This window comes from Phocoena phocoena, chromosome 14 (genome assembly GCF_963924675.1).
Source record: "Phocoena phocoena chromosome 14, mPhoPho1.1, whole genome shotgun sequence".
Lineage (NCBI taxonomy): Eukaryota > Metazoa > Chordata > Mammalia > Artiodactyla > Phocoenidae > Phocoena > Phocoena phocoena.
The window spans coordinates 30,753,481-30,776,020 of record NC_089232.1 but is presented as its reverse complement, the minus strand read 5'-3'; the positions used below and the strand labels follow the sequence as shown (position 1 = coordinate 30,776,020).

Sequence of the window (22,540 nt, the reverse complement as noted above, 5' to 3'; positions counted from 1 at the left end):
CCTCCCCTGGGGTGCTAAAGCATCCCAGACTCAGAAGCGAAGGGCCCGCGAGGAGCAAAGCGAACAGACCAGAGCACAAGCAGCTGAAAACGTACAGACCCAGACACCATTCTCTGCTCCGGGTTTCTCTGCCCTATAAGTCCTGCCTCTGCCGCAACCTCTATGCCCCATGTGGACACAGCCCTTCTCTCTACTTTCTTTCTTATCCCCTCACAGTGCCTGTGCGGGACAATTAAATAGGGATGGTCACCCCCACTGATGCGGGTGTAAGGATGCTGATGACTGCTGGGGCGGGAGTGCCACGACATGCTACATACCCTCTAGGGAAAGGAGTCCCTCCCTCTAAGAAAGCGAGATATCAGTGTTCTCTTCTGACTAGCAGGCAAGTCAGAACACTCCTGCTAATAACCCAATGAGGGCCCAAGATCAGCAGACATGAACATCAACTCAGAGCTTTGTCATCCAGCGTTACCTGTGGTTTTCTGCTTCTTACTTTGAAGGTAGGCAAATACCCCCGTGTCCTGAACGACGACAGGATGTACCAGTCCATACCCTCACAGGCTCTCTGCCTTGCTGGATGCTAACCCTGCCTAGCAGAACTCAGTGGCACTTATACATGGTTATGGTATTAGGTTTATGGAACACATTTTAAAAATTAGAGTACGTTATTTTTTAAAAGGCAGGAAATATAAGCAACACCAGTGGGAACATCTTCAGCTAATTCCTTGGAGAAACATATGACTTTTTCTCATTCTTAAGAAAAACGGCCCACCATCTCAAGCAGGAATGCAAGTATATGTGACACCACCTCCACACTGGGTCCACAACAGACATTACTAATTGATCACAGCATTATCTCCCACTGAACTCAGATGCAGCCTCCAAATCCTTAGAAACAGCCATTTCCAAGGGATCACAGTTGGCCTAGAAAATGGAACTATTTCCCACTTCTGCTCAAAAAATACCTGCTGCTATGTTAGTGATGTTTTGAAAGTTAGAGGTGGGGAGGGGAAGGAAAGAAAAGAGAAGTGAAGAGAGACTCTGGGGGTAAATTATTTGTCATCAATAAAAACATAAGGATCAATCATTAAATGTTAGGTATTGTGTGAAGCACTGCGGAAGTTGAGGATGGGGGCAAGAGGAAATCTGAAATAAAAAGCCCATCAAGTAGGAAACGAAACCTCTAGATGAAACACATGCACACATTCTCACACCCTTGCACACAATTATTGTCAATGGAGCAAGATGCCATCTGTTGGTACGGCTACAAATGAAAGTGGATTCTTCTTTTCTCCGCCAGGATAAGGGAGGCAGTACTAGAGAATACCAATAACTCTTCATACCAATTTGTCCACCTCCTCAAAGCAAAAGGTTTTTATATAAATCAAAGCCCTAGATTTTCAGAAAATTTCTGCCTGTGTAGCCTCTGAAAATATCTCAGGTGATAAACAGCCCAGGTGAAAACGCCCCCCGCCCCCCATAGCCCTGTGGTTCACTTCGCAAGGCTGAGAGCTCAGGTAAGCTCTCCATCCGCAGGGCGGGCTTGTGAGGGCTCTCAGCCTCTCCATCCTTGGCCCGTGAACAGTCACCCACTGGACAGAACCCTCTCCCTGCTTCACATGGTTCTTCCCACAGGAGCACAGAAAATGGCCGGACAGCGTTGTTCCCTGATTAGTAGGTGAAACACATGTGTGAATGATGAAGCACGTTTATTTTCTTCCTGCTGGAAAACAGCTAGGCTTATTTCCCTAGTCTTTTCCTCGTTATCACACACCAGCCCCGTGCAATTTTGGTTCCTTGGGTTCTGAGGCACAAGCTGAAAAGACGAAGACATTGTGTCCCCAAAGGATTACTCTGTTCCAAAATGTTACACCTTTCTTTTTTTCTCTCCTGTTGAGTGTCACAACTAAAGAGCATCAATCAGAGGAAGAAACGTTAGATAGCGGGTCACTAAGACATTAGAAGATGCAAACAAAGATCAAGGAAGCCTGCAGCCCAGTGTGGAGAAGACCGTGGAAAATGCAAGCAGGCCCTCTGCTCTGAGAATATCAGGAGTTTTATAAGCAGCTACTGTCTGTGCGGGTAACTCTCGGGGGAGAGTTTAGGTTCTTGGCTCCCTTAAAACATCAACTTTTTCTCCCCCATGGCCAACTGGATGGGCTTTAACACAATTCCCAACTAGTTAACCTTTTCTTGAGAGGAGTCGCCACAGTAGAGGCAACCTACTTTAGGCAAACCAGAGATGTGAATGCTTTAGACTTACAAACCAATTAAGGAGAGATTGTTCTAGAAAAGGATTATCAAAAAAGGTCCTTTAAACAAGATACAGATTTTTTTAAATCCCACATTTTTTTTCAGAAGCTCACTCACTGCCAAAGAGGTCTGTCCCGCTGGCTGCTTTGTGTGTTAGTAACACACTGATTGGCAGTGCATCTGACCCCATTACCTTTACCTACAGGGAAAGAAAATCACCTTGAATCAACCTTTGTCGACTGTCCACACTGCGGCACTGTCCTGACACCTGGGCATCCGATACTCAACTGTCTATTCAGAGGTACAAAGGCCATCAAAAATGCTGCCTGCTGAATGAAGTTCCTACACACAAGTGGAACAGTAGATGCTCTTTCTGTTCTGATCCGAGATTCTATCAAGTCTCAAATTTATTATTAGAGGCTCCCTGGTCACAACAAAATATATTTTAAGTCACACACACCTCATGTGATTATCTGTCTTCTGAACATCTGAACTTTCGATTGAAGAAGGGGGGATAAAACCTCTACCGCTCTTGTTTCTTTACATTTCATGGCATTGTGAAGTAGTAATATTTCTTTTTAGCCAGCATGACAATTACCTTCATGGCAATTACTCTCAACAGGGTAAACATTATTTAGGGGAGCAGCTGTCTGAAAGCCTGATTACACTTAATGTCTACTCCAAAACGGCCCTCTCACACATGACTGATGCCAGGAACTTCAGTATCCACAGCCTTCCATGGATGACCTGGAGAAGCGGAACAGCGGGAAGGCTAGGACAGCAGGAAAGGGTCCTGGGTTCAAATCCTTGTTCTGCCACTTGCTGGCCGTAGGAACTTCGGCAAGTTACTTAACGTTTTTGTGCGTCAGTTTCCTCATCTATAAAATGTGGATCATCACCGTATGTCACAGGATTGCTAGGTGGCTTAAAGGAATGTGTGCAATTTGTAAGGCACTTAAAGAAATTACCACGTGCCAGGCAGTGTTCTAAGTACTGGCCATTATCTCCTCAAAGAGTGCCTTGCCCCGTCATACCAAGAACGCTCATCTTTTCTTTTTTCATTTTGGCCGCGCCACAAAGCTTGTGGGATTTTAGTTCCCCAGCCAGGGATTAAGCCCGGGGTCCTCAGCAGTGAGAGTGCAGAGTCCTAAACACTGGACCACCAGGGAATTCCCTTAAGGACCCTACACTTGAGCCCAAGGTATTCAATGTCATACTGTGAAAAACTGTGTGTTTGCTTCTGCTACAATCTACAAAGAATTCAGGGCCTGGGGGCAAGGGCTAGGTCATGGCCCTCTTTGCTTTAATATCATCAAACCCAGCAGATGGTCTGATACACAGTTAAGTGTTTGCTGAAGTGAACAATCCATGTATAAAATAACCTAAACAAACAAACAAACAGCATCCCTCACTTTGAGCTGACAGATCTTAGTTTTGTTATTCATCCCTTGGGCTCTAGAAGTGAATAAAGTAGCTAGCTTGGGTGAATTAAGAATAAAAGGTTAGGCCGAGTTTACAAAATTCACAACTACTGTTTCATCACTTGGATCTATTCTACATGGGATGACAGCTGAGATACTCCAAATGCCTCTGTTATTACTGTTAAGAGAAAAATGTCCTGCCTTTTATCTGAAATCCAAAAAAATCCAATTTAGTTGAAAGGACTTTTTATTTTTCCCTCTGTTCCACAGCAGGGGAAAAGGGCACTTCACAAGAAAGTAAATCAATATTACATTGTGAGTTGATGTTTTTCTAAGTGTAAATCTCTTAACTCTCAAGTGATTCACTGGGGCATAATCCATTCACCAAAACCTTCTACAACCTACAGAGGGTTCAAAATAAGAACTGATTTGAAAGGATGGCTTCAGTCAATGAAGGTCCTACTACCTTGATCCTAACAGAGCACTAGTCCAGGAACCTGGAGTAATGCCTTTTATATATTTTTCTCTCTCCACAAGGAAAGTTAAAATAGAGTTCTGCTTAACTAAGGAAGAAAGCTCTCCTCGTTCGCAGGTAGTAACGGAAGTTTTGCATTAACTACAGGTACCACATGTGGATAAAGGATTTACTAGTGATGATCTTCAGGCACTGGGAGACCCTGAATCATTAAAGAATCATTAAAGAATGATGAAATTACATAGCAATTTTTAACCTGTATGCACCTAACAATAAAACATCATAATACATGAGGCAAAAATGAATAGAACTACAAGGAGAGATAGATGAAACCACAATTACAGCTGAAGATTTCAACACCCCTCTTTCAGAAATGGACAAATCCAGCAGGCAGAAAACAAGAACACAGTTGAACTCAACGACACCATCAACCAACTGGATATAATGGACATCTATAGACTCCTTCACCCAACGACAGTAGAATATGCATTCTTCCCAAGTTCACATGAACATTCACTGAGACAGACCACATTCTGGGCTATAAAACACATCTTGGCACATTTAAAAGAAGAGAAATCATACAATGTCTGCTCTCAGACAATAAAGGAGTTAAACTAGAAATTGATAACAGAAATATAGCCAGAAAATCCCCACATACTGGAGATTAATCTAAATAACACATGGGTCAAAGAAGAAATCTCAAGAGAAGTCAAAAAGTATTTTGAAGTAAATAAAAATGGAAACACAACTCATCAGAATTTGTGGAATGAAGTGAAAGCAGTGTCTAGAGGGAAATTTATAGCACTGAATGAATATATTGGAAAAGAAGAAAAATCTAAAATCAATAATTAAGTTTTTGCCTTAGGAAAAATTAGAAAAAGGCAAATTATATCCAAAGGAAGCAGAAGAATGATGAAGATATTCATTTTAGTTACTATTCTGCTCTAAGTATCTGAAAATTAGTCATCCACATGGGACAGTACTTCTCAAACTTTTCCATTAAAACCCCCAAAATGGCAAAGAGAAGGAACTCATATCCGCTCCTCTAGAGTCTGGGGGCACAGCCTGAAACAATCGAAGTGAACAAAAAAATCACAATTTATTTGAAGTCTTGTATCCGAAAAATTAATTATGACATTTCAATCTTGCATTCTATTTGCTAATATATCTGAGTTTGTTTTAATATATAAAACAATGTTATGACTTTCCAGTGAAGTTCCTTTCTGATTAACTATTTCCTTTACTATATCCTGGGAGATGTGCCAGGTTTGGTCTGTGGCTCCAGGTATGCCATGGCAGACTCCACCGTCCTCCCATTTGAGAAGGCGACATGAAAATATACAGTGTCAGTTAACCAGAACATCACATGGAGTGAGGACTGCAGGCCTGCCTCATGTTCCCCAACTCCTGCAAAGCACAAAGTTCCAGAAAAGATAGGAGGGCAGAGGCAGGTTCACCATGCCTTTCAGGACATGCCCACCCAATGCCTGCCTACTTCTCAAGATTTTTCTGCCCCAGCTTCCTGGGGCAATAACACATTACCAGCCCCAAAGAATGGTTCATTAAAGGGTGAGCCTCAGATTAATGGAACAGAACAGAAACTCCAAAAAGACTTGAGTACGCCTAAGAAAGTCTCAAGTGACAAAAGTGGGATTCGAAATCAGTGAGTAGAGAATAAATCCAACAAATGGTGTTTGAGGAACCGGATCATTTCGACAAAAAGGCAAGTTAGAGTTTTGTCTCACATCTTACACCAAAATGCATTTCCAAAGAAGTGAAATTTAAATCCAAAAAAGTAACAACATAAAAATACAAGGGGAAATGAGAGATCAGAGAGTCATAGCAAATCCCTTCCTACCACAAAACAAAAGTAGAAATCACAAAGAAATAATGAACAGATTTTAAGTCCTTAAAAGTTAAAAACAAAAACAAAACCATACTTCTGTAAACCCAAACATACACATACACGTAAATTTAAATGACAAAATAAAGAAAATATTTAATATATCTTTTATAAAACTGTTTACAAATCAATGAGAAGATAATTCACCCACCCAAAACGTGACCTGAGGACAGAAATGGGTAAGTCCCAAGAAAAGAAATTCAAATACACAAACATGAAAAAGCATCCAATTGTAGCAAACTTTGGTTTTAGCCAAAGAAACACAAATTAAAACAAGGAGATACAATTTGGCCAACGTCATTAGCAAAGTCTAGAAAATGATAATATTCATCCTAGGTAAGTTTGCTGCTGATAAACAGGCAGTCACACATAGGACAGAAGTATAAATTTGTCTACCTTTTCTGGAAGGCAGATAGTCAAAACATACTGAGAGGTGAAAAAGTGTGTACCTTTTGACCTAGTAATCCATTTCTGGGGATTTGACCATAGAAGATAATTCAAAGATGCTGGTAATGTTTAGCTGTAAACATTTTCATTTCAGGTTTGAATATTTAAAAGTTTGAAACAACCTACATCTCTATCAATAAGGGGTGGATAAATGAATAATGACAGAGCTGTGTAACGGAATGCGTTAGTCATTAAGAATAGATTGATAGATACATTTGTATCTTTGCCACAGAAATATTTTCTCCATAGACTGCAAGTGAAAAGCAGATTTAAAAATACCAAATGCCATTTTTGAAGGAAGAAGAGTGAATATACAAATATATCTGTAACCACACACAGAAACGGATCTGGTAAGATCCCTGACAGTTCAACCTCATTAAGCAGATGTCTCTGATGAGCTGAATGTGCGGGTCTTTTCTAGATACTTTTGTTTGTAGATTCTGATTTCTATTTCGCTGTGGAAAAAGAATGATTAGGATTTAGCGAGGCTGGCAGAAAAGGAGGGTACCGAGTGGCCCACATGGGAGGTGGCGACCACAGGGTTGTGTGTTCTGGTAACACTAAGTGGCCCGCACTGGGGCCAGCACAAAAGATGTGTTTGTTTGGTTTTTTTTTTTTTTTTTTTTTGGTGGGGGTCGGGGGGGCCTTAGGAGTCTTTGATGAGGTTTAGGGAGAGTCCAGATCCAGAAGGATTCCCCATCAATGTGATCTATGAGTTTACCTCACCTCCCTAAAAAAATGCTCAGGCCCCAGGCTTGCTTTCATTCTAGCTCAGGGACCTATGATTCATCCCCTGAAACTCTAATTATAACACCCAAGGTCTGCTATGTGCAAAAACATCTGTCATTGTTCAAATGTGCTAGCAGAGAGTGTGTACGGCATGCAAACCGGCCTGTTGATGTGCTCCTTCAATGCAAAAGTGGTAACCCAGAAACCAGTCCAAGGTGAGAAGTGCTCAAGCCCAGAGTTTCCAGCTGAGCTCAGTGACAAATAAAGTGACCAGGTTATGTCCCTCGGCAGCTCACATGCCAATTCCTCAAAGCCACCGCCACGGTGAAAGTTACAAGTCTTACGTGCTTTCTTTCAACCAAGAAAAGTCTCCTAAGTTTGTGTTTTCCCTGCTGCCAAGGCCTGGCAGAGGGAGGGGAGCAGAGTGTGTAATTGCAAACCGCTCGTTTATCAGCTTTGGCTGCTTTTCTGTCACCACTTTACGTGTACCATTTAGCCAGTTAATCTCCCGTACCTCTTGGAAGTATAGTAGTTACACAGAGAGTGCCTCAGCCCTGGAAAGAGATGACGGAAGAGCCATCAAGGTATATCTATTCTCTAAGCACCCAGGAGAATTGTTTACTCACCTCATTCAAACTCAGATTAGAGGCCTAAAATCCAAGAGGAAGATATGGTCTCTTTGTCAGAACCCAACATTTTTTTACCTAGAAGTACTGAACTTAAAAACAAGTGAAAAAAATAAACAAAAAGCAAATGAACAAACAACAGAAATGTCCCATTTGCTCCCAACACTACAGTAACATCTAATGGACACAATAGTGTATCTGGAGGTTTTTAAACTTTTGAAAGCTTAAGAAACCATCAGAAAGCTACTTAGCAGCCTCTGCTAGAAATCACAGTACCATGCGTCATCCAAATCAGAAATGGCATTATTACAACAACTTTGGCACACGCATTTATGCAAACAAGCCATCAAATATGAAGCTTTGACTTGAATTTGGTTGACGATTAAAAAGAGGTTTTTCTTCAACATATCATTATCAAGAAAAACAAATTAAAAATATATTTTATTTGGGGGGGCCTAAGTGTTTGCTTTGTTTCATATTTGGTAAAGTCATATTAACTGAGGTTGCAGGTGCAAAAGAAAAATTTTTAATTAAAAGGAGATCATTTACAAATCTGTGCTAAAGCTTTAGAAATCTGAATTGAATAGATTGTGAGGAAAATAAATAATTACCAAGAACACCTCAAGAAGTAGAAAACTTGAACGGATCACTAAAAAGGGACCAAGCTCAGAAGTTTCATAAGCAATTTCTTTCAATCTTACACAGAACCATTTGATTTCCATGATATTTCAGCTACTCCAGAGTGTAAACCAGATGGAACATTTTAATATTTATTTTAGAAAGCTGACATAACACTGATATCAAAACCAAAAAAAGAAAAAAGGCCCCAAATACTTCAGAACAGATCAAATCTAGCAGTAGATACAGAGAATAATACCACACAACCAAGAAGGTTCATTCCAGGAATTTAAGAATGGCTTTAATTTTTTTTTTTTTTTTTTGCGGTACGTGGGCCTCTCACTGCTGTGGTCTCTCCCGTTGCAGAGCAACAGGCTCCAGACGCACAGGCTCAGTGGCCATGGCTCACGGGCCCAGCCACCCCACAGCATGCGGGATCTTCCCGGACTGGGGCACGAACCCGTGTCCCCTGAATCGGCAGGCGGACTCTCAACCACTGCGCCACCAGGGAAGCCCCAAGAATGGCTTTAATTTAACTGAGTCAATAAATATCCTCAAAACATTTGGAAAAACAACAACAACAACACATTATCTCCCCTGCTTTAAAAAACAAAGCAAAATACCAAATCTTTTAGTGAGTTATGAAGAGAAGTATATTTTACTAACATGATAAAGTTTATATGCATATATATACATATACAAATATACAGTCACATATATATGTATATTATATATAAATAACTGAAAAGTCAGCCTCTTGTGTGACTTAGTTAAATGTTACAAACATTAGCAGTACATCAAGAAAAATACAAGGATATCTACTGCCTTTAAAAAAATGTTGTTCTTAAAGTTCTAGTCAGCATGATAAGAAAAAGTAATGAGATGAAAATATAAAAGGAAAGAGGCAAAGTTATCACTATTCAAAATTACATGATCATCTACATAAGAAACCTGGATCAATGGAAAGACTATTAAAATTAACAAAACCCAGCACAAAATACAGTTGATCCTTGAACAACAGAGGTTTGAACTGTGTGGGTCCATTTATATGTGAGGTTTTGTTTTGATAGTAAATACTACACTACTACACGATCCGGGTAATTGAGTCTGCCCATGGGGGGAACCTTGGAAATGGAGAAACCGGTGATGTGAGGGCCGACCATAAATTAAAGGTGTATTTTTGGAGGGTTGGCCCCCTAATCCTTGTGTTGTTCAGGGGTCAACTGTAAATATAATTCATAAAAAGCTTTTAGACAGAGAAATGCAAATCAAAACTACAATGAGGTATCACCTCACACAAGTCAGAATGGCCATCATCAAAAAATCTACAAACAGGGGCTTCCCTCGTGGCGCAGTGGTTGAGAGTCCGCCTGCCGATACAGGGGACGCGGGTTCGTGCCCCAGTCTGGGAGGACCCCGCATGCCGCGGAGTGGCTAGGCCCCTGAGCCATGGCCGCTGAGCCTGCGCGTCCGGAGCCTGTGCTCCGCAGCGCGAGAGGCCACAACGGTGAGAGGCCCGCGTACCGCAAAAAAAAAAAAAAAAAAATCTACAAACAGTAAATGCTGGAGAGGGTGTGGAGAAAAGGGAACCCTCCTGCACTGTTGGTGGGAATGTAAACTGACACCATTATGGAGAACAGTATGGAGGTTCCTTAAAAAACTAAAAATAGAACTACCATACGACCCAGCAATCCCACTGCTGGGCATATACCCTGAGAAAACCATAATTCAAAAAGAGTCATGTATCACAATGTTCACTGCAGCTCTATTTACAATAGCCAGGACATGGAAGCAACCTAAGGGTCCATCAACAGATGAATGGATAAAGAAGATGTGGCACATATATACAATGGAATATTACTCAGCCATAAAAAGAAACGAAATTGAGTTATTTGTAGTGAGGTGGATGGACCTAGAGTCTGTCATACAGAGTGAAATAAGTCAGAAAGAGAAAAATACTGTATGCTAACACATATATACGGAATCCAAAAAAAAAAAAAAAAGGTTATGAAGAACCTAGGGGCAGAATGGGAATAAAGACGCAGACCTACTAAAGAATGGACTTGAGGACATGGGGGGGGAGGGTAAGCTGGGACAAAGTGAGAGAGTGGCATGGACATATATACACTACTAAATGTAAAACTGATAGCTAGCGGGAAGCAGCCGCATAGCACAGGAAGATCAGCTCAGTGCTTTGTGACCACCTAGAGGGGTGGGATAGGGAGGGTGGGAGACACAAGAGGGAAGAGATATGGGGCTATATGTATATGTATAGCTGATTCACTTTGTTATAAAGCAGAAACTAACACACCATTGTAAAGCAATTATACTCCAATAAAGATGTTAAAAATAAATAAATAAATAAAATTTAAAAAATGCTTTTAGATATCAATAACCAATTAGAATACAAAGCAGCGGAAAAGGTCTCACCCACTAGAATACAAGATCCATGAGAACAGGGATCAGTCTTGGCTGATTCCCTAGCACCTAGAAGCAGTTGCAGCACAGAATAGGTGCTCAATAAATATTTGTAGACTACCTGAATGAACAAGTTCACAACAAGGGCAAAAATACAAAATAAAAGAACCAAACTGAAATCCCACAAACAGATTCAAGTTTAGAAGAATTTAGCATATGATAAAAAAATGGAATTTCAAACCACACTAGGAAGGATAGATTATTCCACAAATGACAATTGACAATATTAACTGGTTGGCTGTTTTAAAAAAAAATGAAACATGAGTTGTACTGATACCTCACACCATACATTAGAATAAATTACAGGTAGATTAGTTCAATATAATGAGACCACTAAAGAATTAGAAGAAAAAAATAGGTAAATGTTTGCCTCAACTTAGGATAGGGAAGGTTTTCCTAATTATACAAGCAAAGGTAGAAAGCTTAAGGGGAAAGATTTACAGTTTCTCTTACATAAGAACGAAAACCTTAGGCATGTCAAAAATATCATAAACAAAACAGTAAAAGACAAACAATAAATGAACACTTGCCAAGTATTAACAACCTTTTTACATAAAGTGTGTTATAAAGTTCTAAGAAAAGGATGATCCATCAGTAAGAAGAAATCTTGAAAGGTTAAGATGCAAATAACAAGATGATAAATGACGCACAAACTTACTCACCCTAACAAATATTAAATATGAAATTGGGCTAAGATTTTTTTTCTCCAATCAACTTGGTAAATGTTAAAACTAACTTTTGGTTATAGAAGAATCTAGAAAGTAAGCATTCATATACTGCTGGTAGGAGAAAAAGCCAATTTCTAGAACTTATCCTAAATAATCAAAGATGAGCCAAACAGTTATATACAAGAATGTCTGTTGTGTCATTTATGTTCCTTGACTTTAGCATTATAAATTTAATATATGCTTACTATAAAATACTAATCAGGGTTTCTCTGGTGGCGCAGTGGTTGAGAGTCCGCCTGCCGATGCAGGGGACATGGGTTCGTGCCCCGGTCCGGGAAGATCCCACATGCCGTGGAGCGGCTGGGCCCGTGAGCCATGGCCGCTGAGCCTGCACGTCCAGAGCCTGTGCTCCGCAAAGGGAGAGGCCACAACAGTGAGAGGTCCGCATACCGCAAAAAAAAAATAAAAAATAAACTATAACAGTGTGGTACTGGCAACTTTTTTATTGGCAACTTGTTTACTATTATAAACAAGTCAACAATCATCACCCTTTACATTTTTCTTCACACTTTTAGACAAGTATTTTTGTAGCATATATATCAAAAAGTGAAACTGATGACCCAAATTATACCCACGTAAAATTGATAGCTATTGTCACGTTGACTTCCAAGAGAAGTTGTATCAATTTATATTCCCAACAACACTGTGTGGATTATTCATAACAGTGAGAAATAAGAAAAATCTGTATGTCCAAAGGGCTTCAAAATTATAGTAAACATAATCAAGAGATTATTTCCCAGCCACTAAGAATGATGTTATGGTGAATGTTAAATGATATAAAAATGCTTACCATGAAAGATGGTTAAGTTACAAAAATAAGTTAAAGTGTGACCCTCTTGGAATTCATACAAGTTTTTAAAGAATATCTATTGACCTATACATTAATCCATCAGGCCGTGCGATGGAAGGTTAATCATAGTTATCTTTGGGTGGTGGAATTACAGGCCACTAAAATAACTTTTCTCTTATGCTTTCCTGAATTTTCTATGTTCTAGAGAAAAAAAATCTGTTTTTGCAATCAAAAACAAATCATAATCTATTTTAAAAAAACAATAAAACACTCTCTGAAAACTAGCTGTATAGAAGAATTTATATGCAACCACTCTTATCATAATGAAGAGTTTTTCAGGATAAATGTTACCTACCCAGCCAAGTGTTTGCCAACTGAGTCCACACTTGGAGTATTCAGTATGGGGCACCCCAAGGAGTCATCAAGTGCTCACTGGTCTCCCCTGAAGGTCAGCCTGTGCTCAGGGTGCCAAAGGCAAAGATGAAGACCAAGGGGCTCTGCCCTCAAGAAACCCTCAAACTAGAAGGGAAGAGGGGGCAAGTACCAGCCAGTGTTAGTTGAAGGCAGGACTTGAAGGGGTCAGGACACGCTGTTGAGGTTCCCAGCCAGAAAAGTTAACACATTCAAAAATTAAAACCAAAAGAGGAAAGGCAACAGCAGGCTGGAGTTATACAAAGTTATACTAGCTTGTTATAGAAGGGAGTTATCTGTCAAATCTCTCCTAGAGGAAGCCCTAACCATCTGCAAGTACTTGAGAAGTATAAACTCTAAGGTGGGGAAAACTAAAAGCTTTTCAAGGTAAGAGGACAGCAGAATATTAAGGACAAAACTACTGGGCATATAATATACTAGACTAGGGAAGTGAAAGAAAATTTTGTTTCCTCTGACTTAAAAGAGAAAGAAAAATACTAGCAAATACATAAAATTCCATTTCAATAAACTTCCTACTTTTTCTAAGCCCAAGTAACAACTATTCAAGTCATATTTAATACAACTAATTCCTAATGCTTCAAAAGAATTTACCCAAATTTTTAGAGAGGGTCTAAAGGGAATGTGCCTTGTGCTTAAAATGAAGACCTCCTAAGAGATGGTTCTGGTAGCCTAGATTTCTGGCTTTCCTGATTCTACAAAAGATTTTTATACTTGATATTTCACAGGAAAAAAAAAAAGCAAAACAAAAGTCACCATAAAAGTGCCCCAATCCTCTATCTAGATGCAATCTAACACATACTAGCTTGAGCACTGAATTAAGTTCATACTTTAAAATGAGGGGATGAAAAATATTTGAAATGACAGCAACACAACAGTCGATTTTTGGTGATCCACACAAAAGAAAGCATGACATGATTAGCTTTGGTCAGCTGGAGTTTAATAACATGGGATTATTACATTTTCCATAGGTAGAGTACAAGAACATTTAGAACAGGTAAGAGTTCTCAGCACGACTTCTAACTCTGCTCTGGTAAACAAGACAGGCCGTGGAAGTGCCCTTAATAATGCTCATAAACCCACGGCAGCATTTAAAACATCAAACGCAAAATGCAACTTGTTAGACAAAATGCAACTCGTTAAGCTAGAAGCTTCCCTAACAGCACCGACTGTAGAGCGGTGGGTCTCAGAGTGTCCCTTTACTCTCCTCCCCACCAGCAGCACAAGCCACACTGGGGAACTCTTTACACATGCAAACTCTCCCACCTCCTGCCCAGCCATCTGGTTTACCAAGCTCTCCAAGTGGTTGTAATTTGAGGATACTGCTGTGGAACACACTACAAAGGTTGTGAGTGTGAAACCAGGCACAAGATGCCCAATTCAGTGTCTCAGGCCAGTTCCATTTTGTTTGACCCAACCTCCACTTCCCATCCCCTGTCCCTTTTAGTGGGCAGCCCAAAGAGCAGGGCCTTGTTCAAAACATACTTTCAAAAAGCCTTTAGGGATAGGTCTAATGGAAAAACCATCTATTTTTCATATGTTACCACAGGAACATGAAGCATCATTTACTCCTATAAGAAAGGTCTCCTTTGCAGGGGACACTGAGTATTTACAGAAAGATCACTTTATCCTAGGAAACCAGATTTTGGAAAAGTAAATACAGGAAACTCAGGCTCTAAGGCTTCCATATACACCTTTACAGCCCTTGTTCAAAGTGAACTTTCCCTAATTTCAGCTGCCCAATAATGAAAACATGTGTCCTGGGCAAACCTCCACTGTTCACTCTGAAAGACAACATTACCAAGTAATGGAGAAGAGAACTTCTCTTACTTCATGACCCCTGCTGGTCCCTCAGCCCCGAATCCACAGGGAAGCTGACCTGTTTCCTCTCTACCCATCCTTCATGGCATTTCGTGTCCTAGGACATCCTTCTTTAGCCTACATTTAGTCCTACTTCTGGGAACTGCCATAAAAATAATAATGCTTTTTTCTGGATGATAAAACCCATTATAAAATCAATGTCATTTTGTGTGTAGTGTTAAAATTTATTTTTAAAGTTTATAAATAGCTTCCATATTTACCATCTCATTTTATTCTCATAACAACCTGTGAAGTGGGTAGTTTTATTATTCTCACTTTATAGATAAGAAAACTGGAACTTAGTGCTGACTTCAATAAACAACTGACCACTGAACAGTAAGGAGGAAATACAAATTTTCTGCATCAAAAATTAAAGAATTCACAAGGTCCAAAAGAACTCCCAAACTTTCTTGAAGTTGTCATCTGCCAAACGATTCGCTAAAATCTCTGAGTAGGTTTTTAGTTTTGGTGGTATTTCCTGTCTTAGGAAGGGTGGGGAGATGGAAAATGAGATAAGTAAGACAAACTCTCAGTTACAGAATGGACATAACCTGCAATGATACCTGGAATTCTATGAGGTTCGAAGTGACAATGACGATGATTGATTAAACTCTTACTATGTGCTAGGCACCATTCTAGGTTCATTAACTATATTCAATGATCCTATTAATATCACCATTTTACACATGAGGAAAACAAGGCACAAGGAAGCTAAGTAACTTGCCCAAGATTACACATCTTGCTCCCTTGACACAGGGAGGACCTGGGACTGGAGAAGCCAAGACCCTGTGAGGTTTGCTCCGCCAAGGACGGAAACCTGACATGGGAGCGCAGCCACCACAGGAACCTAGATTATGTTCCCAATGTTGCCATTTAAGCAACAGTCTCCACATTCTCTTGGCCAAAACATCAATCAAGTAATCAGAAGAATCAGCTGAGACTCCTAACAGTTCCTTCTCAGACTGTTCCCATGGAGGTGGGGAAGGAGGGGAAAGATCCCGGTTTTCTAGATCTTGATTACTGATGGAACACTGGCTGATTTGCCTGGAGCTGCCTTTAACCAATTTAAGAAAAATTAGCGAGGAAAGCAGCTCTGGAGGAAATGGGCAGAATAAAGATGCACATGACACTGATGGGTTTTTAGTAATCTAGCAGAAAGGGAGGTGGGAGGCAGAAGCGGTGGTCAATGTACAGAACGACATTGGCTTTTTTGGGCCAAGTTCAATGGCTTTTTTTTTTTTTTAAAGCAATATAAATAAAAAGGAATCCTCACTGGTGTAAGTTCCTCCTGCCGTCTTTTCCTCTACTTTTTTCAACTGCTCATAGTTTGGACCTGTATGAGCCAGCTTTCACATATTGATCAACCTTTGCAAATTTATACATCTTTTTCTTAAGGGAGGAAACAAAGATCAAGTTGAACTCAGGCAAAAGAGAAAAATTCCATGATGAATGAATGCAGTCTTCACTGGCAAGTATAGTATGATGGCGGGGGTGGGGTGGGGGGGAGGCAGGGGCAACTTTACAAAGCTTCCTCAAATTTGCTTACCTTCATTGTTTCTTGCCTCTGATTTTCACTGAATAACCTAAGACCGCCTTGAGATCCTGAGAGTCCAAAAGAAAACCCAATTAAAACAATCTCCACGGTATTCCACCCATCTCGACTCGAGGAAAAGTCCCAAACCTGGGAGATGGAACTACAGTGACCACAGTTAGGTGACTTTTAATATCCACATTCCTTCCACACTCTCGTAATTCTGGCCCAACTACCTACTAACTGTGGGACCATGTGCTTCACTTTCCTCCTCCATAAAATGGGGACGATAATACTTTCTTCATCAGGTTGGTGTGAAAATTAAATGAGTTAATACATGCACAGCACTTAGAACAGTACCTGGTACAGAGTAAGTGCTCAAAGAGTGTTAGCTATTAATATTATTACTATTAGCATTTGCAAAAAACATTACATAGGGACCCAAATACAGGAGGCTTCTACTGTATTGGTAATGTTTTACTGCTTTAACAAAAAAATCTAAAATTAGAACCATCAATACAAAAATATAAAATGGTCTTGGGAAAAGAAAAAAAAAGCCACTCAGAGTCATGCCACCTGTTGGGGAGTTTCAGGTGAGGGTACACCTCGGGGCAGCTGTGGAATCCCGTTCCACGGCTGCTCTGTATTTCCCTTATATGATGCCTCCACTTCTGCTGCGGTTCTTAATCAGCCTTTCATGGGCAGGATTACGGGCGGGTCCGTGAACCCCCTGAAACTGTACACGGAACTGGGTGGGGCTGCGGCTCTGGGCATTTTGCAGGCAGGGGTTCTATAGCTTTTCTCACGCTCTAATAAATGATCTTGTAGGAAGCAACTTGCTTTACAGGGTTAAACGCAGGAGACAGGGACTGAACAATTCATTTCACGGAAGCTACGGCAGTAACCAGGACACCTGGGCTGTCAATCTGCTATCTCAACACGAGACCCGGCGCCGCGAGGGGCAAGAGCCGGCAGGGCAGTGACCTTCACCGTCGAAAATCTCACCGGCTTCCCAGACCCGACTCGGGTTTGCCGGGTTTAACTTCCCCTCCCTTCCCCCATCCCTCGTTCTCTTCCAAGAATAAACTCAAAGGAAATCAGCAGCGCTTCGTCTAGGGTTTCACTCCTGCCCTCGGTTGACACTTAAACCACTTCTCCAAGGGAAGTTAATTAAAACAACAATTAATCCGCACAAAAATCCACCCCCAAAGCTCGAGAACTCTCAAAGTTAGAAGACTGAGGCGCCGCTGCTGATGGTGAACATCTGCCGGTCGCTGGGGCTCACGGGTAGGCGGCGGGTACGAAAGGGAAGCAGCCAAGGTCCGGCCGGAGGGTCGGACGCTGGCCACCCTCTGCGAGTGTACGCGCTTCCGACGCCGGTGAAGACTGGCTTGGAGGCAGCCAGGTAAGCAGGTAGGTGTGGGCAAGTGTACGAGCACACAGAGAAGGCGGATTAAAGCTCAAGCCCGTTCACCCACCGCTCCCCCTTCCCCTGCGGGTGTTCTCACGCACCGCCCGGCGGCCACTTACCGGGGAAAGCCTGAGCGCTCGACGGTCCCCCTCTTTGGAGTAGGCTCCCCCAATTCCTAGTAAGCCCGAGTGGCTCCCCTTGCCTCCCAGCCTTCAAGCCTCGAAAAGAATTCGCCGCCCTCTCCTCTCCCAGGCGGGCGCAGAACACCCCCGGGAGAGAGAAGTGGAGGGGACAGGGGAAAGCGGGGTGTCGCGGAGGGCAGGTGCCACCGGGCGCGCAGTAGGCAGCGTACGTACCCAGCACGAAGAGGGCGAGCTGTCCAGCCGAGGTAACCATTTTACGGGCAGCGGGCGGCAGGCACTCCAGCCTCCTGCCCTACCTGAGGTGCCCAAGTGGCGAAGCGGCGCCGCGGTGCGGGGGAAAAAGGCGCCGGCTAGGCAGGGCCAGCCCCCGGCGCGGGCGGGCGGAGGGAGGACCGCGCGCCTCTGCTGGCACTCGCCCCGCCGCGCCGGCGGCCGGGCGGAAACGGGAAGACGGTTACCGTCACCTCCGCCACTCGGCTACTGGGCCTGGAGGACCACCTTCGCGGCCCGGTTGGGGGGCCCCTCTAGGGGCAGGGGGGGTGGGGGTGGAGCGGGGGTGGGGTTGGAGCAGGGGCGGGGAGACTGCGCGCACAGTGCAGTGCCGGGCCGGGCGGGGCGGGGCGGGGGCGGCGCGGCGCGGCGCTACCCGGGAATCTCCGAAGTCCGCGGCGCGGGCCGGGCACCCAGGCCGAGGGAAAGGCAGGAAGCGCCTGATTTCAGACACCACCCTCAGACTAACAGCTCAGTGCGGAGCCCGAGCGGCCGGGCGCAGTGGCCGCTTCTAGGTTCCAGGCAGGGGAGCGGAGCGGCCCTGGCGTCTGTCACTTGCGCCAACGGCAGCTGCCGGGGGCTCTCCCGGGCAAGGCGCTGAGACTCGACCCGGAACGGGACCTGCGAGCTTCACCTGCCCCTGTCAAGACTTGGCCCAAGGAAAGTGCTCCCCAGAATCGAGCGAAGAATTTGTTCAACCAGATTTCCCACCTGCACCCCCATCCGAGAGAACGCTGGATTTTCGGGACGCCTGCCGCGGGAGCACAGCCACCCCACGTTCTCAGGCGGCACGTTGTTAAGATCAGCGTGCTTTCGTGCATCTGGTCTGATGCTGACAACGAAGATGGGTCTTTGCTGTGGGGCACCTGGTTATCTATCACCACCAGTACCCCCAGACCACTCCACCCCATCCCGCCACAGGCCGTTGAGGCCGAGAACAAGGTAGCATGCAGCCATATGTCCCTGAGAGAGGATGTGTATGGGCAGGAGCTACCTGAGTGGTTCTTTCAAGGATTTGTAGCCTTGAGCTGGCCCCTGGTGCTGGAATTTGGGGAAGTAGAGGGGACAGAGGGAAGACATTCTGGGCAGAGAATGGAAGAATTATAGGTTCCCTAGGGACCATCCATAGGGGACAGTGTGCCCTTGAGAGGCTGTGACTGGTGTATTCTCCAGATGCCCCGAGCTCAAGGATTAAGTCTTCTCCTGGTCTCTCTAGCCTACCTGCTCAGGGTAGACCCACTCTCCTTGAAGGGACAGGGAGCAAAATCTCTTTCTGTTTCCTTGGCGCAATGCTCAGACTCTCAGAGTTGATGTTTGTTTATTTCATAGGAGCTGAGTTTCAAAAAGGAAGCACCAGGCCATTGGCCTCAACATTTGAGCAGGAAACACCGTGTAGAAAGGGATTTTGAAAACAGTGTAAATTTACTCTGAGAAACCATTCTTTGCAATACATTTGTCAGAGGATATTTTGCTGCTCTTTCAACCGTTAATGGTTGGTGGTGAGGGTTTCATGATAAGTCCTTGTGTACATCTTTTCCTAAGTCCACACGTATGCATGTACAGAGCACACACACACTCTCTTTAGTGAGTGGTCCCTGACTCCCTTCAGCATCTGTGTCTTCATCCTTCAGACTGGTCTTGACCTGTTCCAGTGGCTCTTCTGTCTCCTTCCTAGACTAGCCTGCCTTGTCTATAGGAGGAAAGAAATCAGGAGTTCTGCACACCCTTCTCCTATTCTCCAGGACCCCCAACTAGGAGTGGAGAATTGACCTGTCAGCTTGTTTCCTGCTGGGACACACACATCAAGTTCACTGTGGCTGAGGGCTGACTGTCCAAACTGGCAAGAGTCAGGTTCAGCAGTTTCCCCTCCTCTGCCCTCTGCCTGCACACAAAGTCTTGGGTGGAGGGAAGTAGCAGCAGAATCAAGACAACGAGCTTGTCCCCTTCAGCGTTGTAAAATCTTTGTAATCAGAATATAATTTGATATCTTGCAGGCTAAAGAGTACTCACATCAAAGGACATTCTGATGCTTGGAAATCATTAATTCTTCCCTCAAATTGTCAATAGCCAGTCCACATCTGTAGTTTTATCAACCATCCAAATCATTCAAGTCAAAGAGACAATCAGGCGTTGAAGTTTTTTTCTAAACATCTACAACATTTTTTTGTAAACTGAAAAATAATTTTTGGACATTTATAGAACTAGGAGGAAACCCAATATCCTAAAATGTTAACACTCTGGCATCTTGTACATCTGATTTAATCCTCACAACAACCCCATGAGGTAGATTCCATCCTCCTTTTATATGAAAACAATCAAGACCTAGAGAATTTAGTAACTTACCCAGAGAAACAAAGCCTGCAATTGGCAGAGCCCGATTTTGAAAGCAAAATGAGCCGGTTCCAAAGCCTCTGTATTGGCTTCTATACCATGCTGCCTCAGTTCCCATGGTTTTAATAAGGATAATACTGAACTCACTGGGTTGACGTGAGGACTAAATGGAAGAATTTATTTGTATGCCTAGCACATTATTTAATATCAACAAATATAACATTGCTTAAAGAAAAACTCTCTCAGTGGACATAACTTTCCCACTCTCAATTTCCTACCAGTGTCTTTTTTTTTTTTTTTAATCATTTCCATATCAGTTCTTTGCTTGTGCATGTGTACACCTTCCTACAGGGGATAGTTTCACAGGTAAGTCAGGAGCTATGAATTTGTTTCTCAGCCTGTGGTATAAGAAGAATGAGGGAAAAAAATGACAGAATGCGATTTAGAGGGAAGAAATCATTTTTCCTAGAGGAAGCTGTGATGTTTTTGTATTTTAGCGGTATGGAATAATGGCACCCCAAGCTGAGTGAAATTCCAGCTGTAGCCCCCGGATGCTGCATAGAGAACGCCGCTGCGTTCCTTTACCTACAGGCACAGTAGCTGTCTCGTGTGGCCACTGAAAGTCCTGTTTCTGTGTGTGTGGAGACTGACCAGCGTGTGGCCTTCCTCCTAAGAATATGCCTGGGCTACTGCTGCACATGCTTGATTCAGCTGGCCTTGAGCTCAAGGATAATACCTTCTGTAAAGCCAAGCACAGCCTTTTCTCCCCGTGCAAACAGGAGAACTACTCTATCTTCTGCTCAGAGGCCAGCAAAGTCCCACCGTCAGTTTCCCCTTTCCTTTCTTCTCCATGCTTATTACAGAGTGTATGTTTAAAGAGTCTCCTTCTTCAAGGTAATCAGCCGCCCCCTCCTTCCTGATTCCTTTGTGGAAGTGATTGTGGGACCACTAGCATCAGAGTCTTCCCTGAATGATTCAGGCCAGCAGAACTCGCTGTTTAGATGGGCAATTAACCCAGATATGAGTGAGTAAACAGCCCAGACATTCTTAGGGAGGAAGCACTGCCATGGGCCACTGCATTGAAGGAATTACAATTCCTGCAGACAAGCCTTGGAGGGCAGTGAGCAGAGAAGGCTTCTGGTGGCTGCAGGACCTTCCTCGGTGGCAGCAGTAGACAGGGGGACTCAGAGGAAAAACAGGAAAGGGTGCCTGACTCAGTAGGATGTCAAAGGTCAGATGTCATCTGTGTATGAGAGAGAGAGAGAGAGCGCTTTTGTTTGTTTGTTTGTTTGTCTTTTGAGGTACGCGGGCCTCTCGCTGTTGTGGCCTCTCCTGTTGCGGAACACAGGCTCCGGACACACAGGCTCAGTGGCCATGGCTCACGGGCCCAGCCGCTCTGCCGCATGTGGGATCTTCCCGGACCGCGGCATGAACCCGTGTCCCCTGCATCGGCAGGCGGACTCTCAACCACTGCGCCACCAGGGAAGCCCGAGAGAGAGGTTTTATAAAGGACTCTGGAGAACTGTGTTCAGGCAGAGTGAGGTTTTAATGTGTTAAGGGATTTAGGAAAAGAAATCTAATCCAAAGTAAGGTATTGTTCGAGTATCAGCCCCCTGCAAAGCCTCAGCTATTAGTGTATTCCTTATCTCTAGCCAAAAGAAAAAGTAGGAAACCTTATGCGGAGTCCACTTTTACAGTTTTCATCACCAGCATAATGGGTGAGGTAAGAAGCCATCAGAGGCGTTTGCTTTGTCCTCAGCTACCTAGGTGGTTTTCACGCCAGTATTGTCGGAAGACTGGTCTGACCTTCTGCTGACATCTTCCATCTATCTCCCAGCTCTCAGGTCTACCTTGGGAATGCACATTCAAGTTGTGTATTCAGCTTGAATCCTTCCTTCACAAGGGATATTGCAGGATGGCTCTAAAGCCCAGTATTGAAGTCTGGAGGTTGATGGTTCCACAGGTGGTCCAAGCGGCTCCAAGATGTCAAGGTATTAGTCAGAGTCTCTAAGACTCAGAGTTACCAGGCGGCTGCTACAACTAAAATCCTTATCTTCTCATATAGCTCGTGAACTGCCTAGTTGACCAGCATGCAGG

The 22,540-nt window shown here is 43.3% G+C and overlaps 1 protein-coding gene across 2 annotated transcripts in view; it reads right to left on the bottom strand.

Moving 5' to 3' along the window:
• TGFA (transforming growth factor alpha) overlaps positions 1-18,291 on the bottom strand; it is a 102,961-nt gene extending 84,670 nt beyond the window's left edge. The window contains exon 1 of one of the 2 annotated variants that reach the window (XM_065891122.1): positions 18,056-18,291. In XM_065891122.1, coding sequence (XP_065747194.1) covers positions 18,056-18,095 — 40 coding nt within the window. In that variant the 5' untranslated portion in view covers positions 18,096-18,291. The remainder of the gene's footprint in view (positions 1-18,055) is intronic. The other variant, XM_065891123.1, reaches the window with a different exon arrangement.
• Between the last annotated feature and the right edge of the window lie 4,249 nt (positions 18,292-22,540).